The 10276-nt window shown below is 29.2% G+C and overlaps 1 protein-coding gene across 1 annotated transcript in view; it reads right to left on the bottom strand.

The window, feature by feature from the left end:
- The window catches only part of Phyhd1 (Phytanoyl-CoA dioxygenase domain containing 1), a 184068-nt gene that overhangs the window by 53983 nt on the left and 119809 nt on the right, over positions 1-10276 (bottom strand). Inside the window, exons 3-4 of the mRNA XM_083032136.1 lie at positions 1507-1706; positions 1373-1414 (exon numbers count right to left, since the gene is read on the bottom strand). Of these exons, the coding sequence (XP_082888262.1) occupies positions 1373-1414; positions 1507-1706 (242 nt within the window). The remainder of the gene's footprint in view (positions 1-1372; positions 1415-1506; positions 1707-10276) is intronic.

The following is a 10276-nucleotide window of genomic DNA, read 5'->3' as shown; positions in this document are numbered from 1 at the left end:
AATGTTTTTTACTTTTTAAAAGTAGAACGCTTTCTAAAACTCACGTAAAGCTATAAATCTTTAAAAATCCGACGAAAAATGATAAGGAAAATCTTACAAGACAAAATGAGGTGCTGCGTGAACTAACGCCCCAGTTTGTCCTGATGCATTTTCTTTACTTTTTTGTTTAAGGCTAGAGCTATTTATTTTAATTATCAGGAATTATAAAACTATTAAGAATAAGGAACTTTTAATTATTTATAAGTTTTCATAAAATAATACGTTCGCATACACACGTGTTGGATTTTATTTTATTCATATCTTTATATTTTTAGAAACACAGATATTTCTTTTTAATATATCAAAAAAAAAATTTTTTTAATATTATTTTTAAGGATTTATAATTTTCTATTTGCAGTCTAACTAAAAATATATAATAATAATTTTAATATGATTTTATAGTATAATAAATATAAAATAAAATATATATAATAAGCATGTATTTTTTTATATCACTAAACATTTAGCTTTACATTTAAATCCTTTCTGCACTTTGTTGCATTTCTATTATTATTTGCAAATTTTTGATTATAATAGCGATAGTTTCAGCTTCCTTCAATATTGAAGAAACTCTATCTTTTGGAGAAGATTGATTTTTCGTCTGCGTCATTATTTTATCGGTCGGCTGTCGAACCATGTTTAAGGCGGTACTTATCGTTCTCCTTTTCGTTACGAACAGGTATCCGCTTACTCATTACCTTTTTAATTATCTTTGCCCGACGAAGGTCTTTTAGTACGTTTAACGGGCTAACCGTAATCGTTTTAAAGATCCGTAATATTATGGACGAGAAGAACCGCCATATATTATAAACACGCATGTGCATATGTGCATTATAAATATTTTAAAAGTTAAAAATATTTTGTAAATTCGAATAATAAAACACTTAATTAAATAAAATAAAATTCAATAAAAAAATTCTTTGAAAATTCAGTCATGTTCCCTTTCTAAAAAAGGCATGTTAAGTTAATTCTCACAAGTATTGTTGCCTCTTCTCCGCGATGTTGATTGGCTGCTTCGATTCGCGTTGTGCGTTATATTATACGAATATAACGCATAATGCGAATCGAAACAGTTAATCAGCATCGGAAAAGATGCAACAATACTTGCAAGAATCGACTTAACGTGCCTTTTTTAGAAAAAGATGTTATAATATTTTTAATTCGATTAATATTTTTGACAATTATCAGAGCTGATTTTTGTCAAAAAATATTAATCGCCGATAAGATATTATAACATATTATTCAAAACATATGTTACTATTTTAATATTTTCAACATATATACCCCCATTACCACTATAGAAATATTATCAAATAAACAATTTCTCACTCACCAATACGTGCAATAGCAGAGTTGTAGTACACAGCACATTGATCTGAAAACAAAATATTCAAATTATGTTGTATATACATATGTGTGTGTCGAATATCTCATAAACAGTTTAGAAAAAATGTTTAATTTGCATACCTCATAGTTGCCCCGACGTCGCCCGATGCCTCCCCGGGCCTCCTCCTCCTCTCTTGGTCCATGGTAGCACTCACGACACTCGCGAAAATACAAATAATTACGATCGCCCGATACTTTACACGGCACTCCCGACACGCGAAACTTTATACGGCACTCATCCCGACACGACGCGTGAATCGCACTGTGTATCGCAATGCTACCTGTAACAAATAAAATACATACATATATTAGAATAATCTTATTATTTCGCATTATAACATACACAATATAAATATGTAAGCTGGAATTAACGATAGATCCACGGAACACATTCGCGCGCGCGACAACAGGTTAAGTTGGGTTATGTTGGCAAGAGATTTTGCATCGAATTTTTCGCGAAATATGCGTTTCGAACAATTACGACTACATATTAACGTTGAAACTATGCGATTGATAAATATTAGAATACAAAGGTTAGAAATCGTTTCTAACGATTATGCTTACTAATTAATCACAGCGGGACGCAGCTCCAACTGCCTGATACTCGCGACGTTTCGGTAATGGCCGAGGCTACAAACATCGGCAACTTCACTCTAATAGCGCGCGCGCGATACTATATACATGACTTAATATTAATAATTAATTAAAACTCGAAGGAGATTCGTTCGGAAAGATATAGCTTTAGAAAGAAAAAATATTATTCGAGAATAAGGTATTATAACATATTATTTACAACGTATTACTATTTTATAACTTTTACCATATTATTATTTTAAAATTTAATTAGCAAATTATAACATACACAATATAAATATAAATAGGTAAGCTACAATATTTAATTAGCAAATTTTATTAATATTTTTTGACAGAAAAATCAGCTGATAACTGTCAAAAATATTAATCGAGTTTAAAGTATAATATAACCTATTATTTAATACATATTATATTATTTTAATTTTTATAACATTATTTTAAAAATTAATTAGTAAATTAACGCTTTAATCAGCTGACGCTTTAATCATATATGTCATGTAGAGCTTCAATTAATTTTTTTTTCAGTAGTAATATAAGACATTAATCAGACGGCGTGATTGCTCGGTAGATACACTGACAAATTATCCAAATTAATTATTATACAACAAATTAATTATATAACAAATTAATTTTTTTTTACAATAATCAAGCTTCAAATACACAAGACATCTCGAAAACATTTCTATGAGTACGAGAGAGAAAATATTATTGCAGAGAAAGAGACATTCTCTCTCTCAATGTCTCTTAATATCAGCTGATTTTTCTGTCAAAAAATATTAATAAAATTTGCTAATTAAATATTCTAGCTTACCTATTTATATTTATATTGTGTATGTTATATATTGTTAATTAAATTTTAAAATAATAATATAGTAAAAGTTATAAAATAGTAATATGTTGTAAATAATACGTTATAATACCTTATTCTCGATTAATATTTTTTGACAGAAATCAGCTGATAACTGTCAAAAATATTAATCGAGTTTAAAGTATAATATAACCTATTATTTAATACATATTATATTATTTTAATTTTTATAACATTATTTTAAAAATTAATTAGTAAATTAACGCTTTAATCAGCTGACGCTTTAATCATATATGTCATGTAGAGCTTCAATTAATTTTTTTTCAGTAGTAATATAAAACATTAATCAGACGTCGTGATTGCTCGGTAGATACACCGACAAATTATTCAAATTAATTATTATACAACAAATTAATTATATAACAAATTAATTATTTTTTACAATAATCAAGCTTCAAATACACAAGCATCTCGAAAACATTTCTATGAGTACGAGAGAGAAAATATTATTGCGGAGAAAGAGACATTCTCTCTCTCAATGTCTCTTAATATCAGCTGATTTTTCTGTCAAAAAATATTAATAAAATTTGCTAATTAAATATTCTAGCTTACCTATTTATATTTATATTGTGTATGTTATATATTGTTAATTAAATTTTAAAATAATAATATGGTAAAAGTTATAAAATAGTAATATCCCTTTCTAAAAAAGATATGTTAAGTCGATTCTCGCGAGTATTGTTGCCTCTTTTCCGCGAGGCTGATTGGCTGTCTCGATTCGCGTTGTGCGTTATATTCCTAGCATCGAGAAGCTGTCATTGGGAGAGTTAGCAGTTTGACAGTTTAAACAAAATTAAATTAAATTAAATAATATGTTTAAAAAAATATATTTTAATACTTTAAATTCGATTAATATTTTTGACAGTTATCAGCTGATGTTTGTCAAAAATATTAATCGCAGATAAAGTATTATAACACATTATATTACTTACAAAATATTATTATTTTAATTATAATATGTTGTAAATAATATAATATGTTATAATATGTACTTATAATATATACTTTTTCCGCGATTAATAATTTTTGACAGTTATCAGCTGATAACTGTCAAGAATATTAATCAAGTTTAAAGTAGGTATTATAACAAATTAAAAACATATTAATATTATTTTATTTAATTTTATTGTGGACTAACTGTTAAACTGCTAACCCTCGCGATGAGCGATGACAGCCTCTTGATACTATGAATATAATGCATAACACGTATCGAGATAGTTGATCAGCATCGCGGAAAAGAGGCAATAATATTTCGAGACTTTCGAGAATCGACTGAACATGCCTTTATTTTAGAAAAAAATGTATTTAAATAGATATTTAGATATAAATTTGTTTTAATTCTCAAGAATGTAAAATTATTTTTAATTTTTAATACTTGAATATTTAAGATTGAGATTAACAATATAAAAAAAAATCGTTATTTTTATAGTAATATCTTATTTTATCAACTGTAGTAATAAACATGTAGGTAGATAATTCCATTAAAAAGTAACTCAATAAGCTTCTTAGAATTATATTCATGACATAATTTATTTGAATAAATTATATCATGAAAATAATTCTAAAAAGCTTATTGAGTTACTTTTTAATGGAATTATCTACCTACATATTTATTACTACAGTTGATAAAATAAGATATTACTATAAAAATAAAGATTTTTTTTTATATTATTAATAAATGACTTCTTAAATATTTAAGTATTAAAACTTAAAGATAATTTTACATTATAAAAAATAACAAATTATAATTGTGAGCTAATTGACAGTCGCTTAATTTGTAAGCTATTGTGCATAGAAAATGCACTCGGAATAGACAATGTAAGATATATTGTTCACCATCAAAAATATATATGTTTGTATCTTTTGATACGCTTGAAAATTTGTCTAAGTTAGTAAGAGAGACTCTCGGCAACATTCACAGATATTAACCGCAATAATAATAAAATTTTTTAAAATAATTCAACACTCACCAATTTGATGTGCGGAGTTGTAGACAATGTTAATCTGTAAAATATAAACGTATAAATATTATATAAAACAATTATTAAAATATTTAAATTATTTATAATATTTTAAATCATTTTTTGAAATATTAAAATTAATTTGATAATTTAAATATTAATTTCAATGTTTCAAAAAATGATTATATTATGCGCATAGTTAACTTTTGTTATTTGCTTTAAGATATTAAAAAACTACATAATTTGCAAAGAAATATTTTTTAAAGAAAGATAGAAATAATTATAAAAAATATTTAAATTAAAATATTTAATAGTGAAAGAATCTAGGTACGCATTACATATAAATAATTATATCTACATATCTCTTAAATATAATACAATGTAAAAATTGTATTTTATACATATACAAATATTTATTATTATTAAATTATTAAAAATTATTATATTTATTATTATTATTAAATATTCTAAATATTTCAAAATATAAAATCCAGGATATTTTATATTCATTATTATACAACAATGTAAAATTTGAATCATTATCGCGAAGATAAATAGATACTTAATCTCACAAATAAAAAATGAAAAGTTAAATAAATTATAAATTATATTTACCCTATCGTTGCTCCGCAGTTGCACGATGCCTCCCCGGGCCACCTCTCTCTCTCTCTCTCTCTCTCTCTCTCTCTCTCTCTCTCTCTCTCTCTCTCTCTCTCTCTCTCTCTCTCTCCGCACCGTTCCTTTATGGCACTCACTCTAAACACTTGGACTCGCGTTATTTTTTTCGTTCGCGACGCGTTTCGGTAAAACGCGAGAATCGCGAGAGCTTATTCGCGCGCGAATAGAACCGATGCTTTGTTTTCGTGTCGCCGCTTTTTTCTAGGCCCACTTATCGGAGGGCCTCATCGAACGACGATGATGCGGCGACTTCCCCGCGACGCACTTAGGTTAGGTTAGGTAAGGTCAGGAGTCGTCGATATTCCAAGAGTTTTATATTTCACAATTCAACGACGTAGAAATCGCGGATCGCCAACGCCGAAAAACTCGGGAAATTCGCGTCGAAAGCGTCGCAGCTGATAATTCGATCCGCCCGTGTAGTAAACTCGCCCATGTAATAGACTCGCTCGTGCGATCGCGACCACGATGTTGGTACACGATTTCGCGACGCGATCGGATTTATATGATAATTAAGCACTTAAAAACACTAAATTCACGCTCGTACTGTCGCGGATCGGCGATGAGCGCGCAAAGGTCGATCGCGCGTGCGAACAATCGAAAGTGTACCTAGCAACAGCAATACTGACGTCGAGTGTCGGACTGCCGGACTGGCACTGCCAGTTACGGGACGCGCAACGCGCACACGTCACACGTTGCGACAAGATGGCCGAGTCGTAGTGGTGGGGGTCCAGCGTAAGTATGGCGCGCAACACGTGATACGTGCGACAAGATGGCCGAGTCCGAAATCGTAGTGGTGGGGGTCCACCGTAAGTATGGCGCGCAACACGTGATACGTGCGACAAGATGGCCGAGTCCCAAATCGTAGTGGTGGGGGTCCACCGTAAGTATGGCGCGCAACACGTGACACGTGCGACAAGATGGCCGAGTCCCAAATCGTAGTGGTGGGGGTCCAGCGTAAGAATGGCGTGCGCGCTCGGAGCTCGGCTCGGCTCGGCGTTCGGCGGTATATTATTATTTTAAAATTTATTTAGCAAATTAACGCTTTAATCAGCTAATTTCTTGTGAGAAAATATTAATCGTATTTAAACAAACTTTATAATTATTATTTTAATATACCATTTTTTTTAAACATAAAACCGAAGAATGGCAAGCGCGAGTTGTGTTGTTCTAATATATAATAAATATCTCAATATATTAAAAAATAGAAAAGAGAAATATAAATAAGAGTAAATTACTAATTTATTATTTTTTTATTACCCGTTCAAGAGCGGGTAAAATTAAAATATTATTTTTTAAATAAATTTAGAATTTTTCTCAATACAAGTATCATTCGAGCGTTTTATCATAGTTTTCGCCATTTTATTGCATTCTGCAAAAATAATGAAATGTCATTAATAAAATTAAAACGTTGATCACGAACAACCGAAAATGCATCTAACAACAAACAGGCTTGTGCCAGTTACGAAACGCGCAGCACGCCAAGGCCAAGGTCGTAGTGGTAGAAATCTCGGCGTACGTGCGAACTTTTTCGGCATAACATATTATTATTTTAATTTTTATAACATATATATACTTATATATATTATAATTAAAAAATGTAATTAGCAGATTGACGCTTTAATCAGCTGATTTCTGTATAAAATATTACTAAAGCGTTAATTTGCTAATTAAATTTCAAAGTAATAATATATGTTATAAAAATTAAAATAATAATAAAATGGTGTAAATAATATGTTATAATGCATTATCTGCAATTAATGTTTTTTGACAGATATCAGCTGATAACTGTCAAAGATATTTTAATCGAGTTTAACATATTAAAATATATAATTTAAAACAACACAAGTGCGCGATATGCGCGCGCCATTTCCTAGATTTTATATAAAAAGAATGATATTTTTATATAAAGTTTGTTTAACATTTTTTGTCATAAATCAGCAAATTAAAGCGTTAAAGGCGCAGACTTTTATTATGTCTATTAAATAAAAATATTTGCACGCTTGTATATGATTGGTATTAAAATAATCTGCGAACAATGTACTATCGAAAAAAACAAGCGATGAATTATTGGTTCTTTATATTAAATAAATATGAGCCAGCAAATTCCTTCATATCATATACATAATATAAGTCTGCGCCGTGTGGGGTTTGCGGCTACAAACTATCGATTTTTAATATATATAACTGAGCTAAAAATTTATCGTCCGTTTTTTTTTAATACTACATTGTATGCAGATTACTTTTATACACCAAACAAATTCGAACCTACAAATTTTTTCGTTTAATACACATAATAAAAGTCTGCGTTATACATATAGCGTCCACGGCAATAAAGTATCGATTTTAAATATTATAAACTAAGCCAAAAATTAATCGTGTGTTTTTTTAAATAATATGTTATATACAGATTACTTTCATATATAACAGATTCCAGCGTACAAATTTTTTCGTTTAATACACATAATATAAGTCTGCGCTATATTGGGTCCGCGGAAATAAAGTATCGATTTTTAATACTTTAAACTAAGCCAAAAATTAATCGTGTGTTTTTTTAAATAATATGTTATATACAGATTACTTTTACATCTAATAGATTTGAGCCTACAAATTTTTTTGTTTAATACACATAAAAAAAGTCTGCGTTATATAGCGTCCGCGGCAATAAAGTATCGATTTTATATATTTTAAACAGAGCCAAAAATTAATCGTGTGTTATTTTTAATAGTATATTATATACAGATTATGGGGTCCGCGATGACAAAATTTCGATTTTCAATATATTTAAAGCGCGCCAAAAATTAATCGTATATACATTTCAAGAGTACATAGTTAGTAGATAATAATGGTACCATTAGCACAAGAGCCTACAAACTTTTTGATATAAAATGCGTATAATTAATATGCGACGTATGGGGTCCGCGGTGACAAAATTTCGATTTTCAATATATTTATGGCGCGCCAAAAATTAATCGTATATACATTTCAAGAGTACATAGTTAGCAGATAATTATGGCATCATTAGTACAAGAGCCTACAAACATTTTGATATAAAATGCGTAAAATTAATATGCGACATATGGGGTCCGCGGTGACAAAATTTCGATTTTCAATATATTTATGGCGCGCCAAAAATTAATCGTATGTACATTTCAAGAGTACATAGTTAGCAGATAATTATGGTACCATTAGCACAAGAGCCTACAAACTTTTTGATATAAAATGCGTATAATTAATATGCGACGTATGGGGTCCGCGGTGACAAACTTTCGATTTTCAATATAATTATGGCGCGCCAAAAATTAATCGTATATACATTTCAAGAGTACATAGTTAGCAGATAATTATGGTACCATTAGCACAAGAGCCTACAAACTTTTTGATATAAAATGCGTATAATTAATATGCGACGAATGGGGTCCGCGGTGACAAAATTTCGATTTTCAATATATTTATGGCGCCAAAAAATTAATCGTATATACATTTCAAGAGTACATAGTTAGTAGATAATTATGGTACCAAGAGCACAAGAGCTTACAAACTTTTTGATATAAAATGCCTAAAATTAATTTGCGACGTATCGGCCATAAGTCTGCGCTATATTGGGTCCGCGGCAATAAAGTATCGATTTTTAATACTCTAAACTAAGCCAAAAATTAATCGTGTGTTTTTTTAAATAATATATTATATACAGATTACTTTTATATCTAATAGATTTGAGCCTACAAATTTTTTTGTTTAATACCCATAATGCAAGTCTGCGTTATATAGCGTCCGCGGCAATAAAGTATCGATTTTAAATATTATAAACAGAGCCAAAAATTAATCGTGTGTTTTTTTGAATAGTATATTATATACAGATTACTTTCCTATCAAACAGATTACAGCGTACAAATTTTTTCGTTTAATACACATAATAAAAGTCTGCGTTATATAGCGTCCGCGGCAATAAAGTATCGATTTTATATATTATAAACAGAGCCAAAAATTAATCGTGTGTTTTTTTAAATAGTATATTATATACAGATAACTTTCGTATCAAACAGATTACGGCGTACAAATTTTATCGTTTAATACACATAAGAAAATTCTGCGTTATAAAGCGTCCGCTGCAATAAAGTATTGATTTTAAATATTATAAACAGAGCCAAAAATTAATCGTTTGTTTTTTGTAATAGTATACTATATACAGATTACTTTTATATCAAACAGATTACAGCGTACAACTTTTTTCGTTTAATTCGCATAATATAAATCTGCGCTATATTGGGTCCGCGGCAATAAAGTATCGATTTTTAATACTCTAAACTAAGCCAAAAATTAATCGTGTGTTTTTTTAAATAATATATTATATACAGATTACTTTTATATCTAATAGATTTGAGCCTACAACTTTTTTTGTTTAATACACATAATGAAAGTCTGCGTTATGTAGCGTCCGCGGCAATAAAGATTTTAAATATTATAAACAGAGCCAAAAATTAATCGTGTGTTTTTTTTAATAGTATATTATATACAGATTACTTTCGTATCAAACAGATTACAGCGTACAAATTGTTTCGTTTAATACACATAATAAAAGTCTGCGTTATATAGCGTCCGCGGCAATAAAGTATCGATTTTATATATTATAAACAGAGCCAAAAATTAATCGTGTGTTTTTTTTAATAGTATATTATATACAGATTACTTTCGTATCAAACAGATTACAGCGTACAAATTTTTTCGTTTAATACACATAATAAAAGTCTGC

Source organism: Prenolepis imparis, unplaced genomic scaffold, assembly GCF_030444845.1.
Source record: "Prenolepis imparis isolate NDT839.2.m4 unplaced genomic scaffold, iyPreImpa1.0 SCAF_2, whole genome shotgun sequence".
Taxonomy (NCBI): domain Eukaryota; kingdom Metazoa; phylum Arthropoda; class Insecta; order Hymenoptera; family Formicidae; genus Prenolepis; species Prenolepis imparis.
The sequence above is the reverse complement of the archived record's forward strand: the minus strand, read 5'-3'. Positions and strand labels throughout refer to the sequence as shown.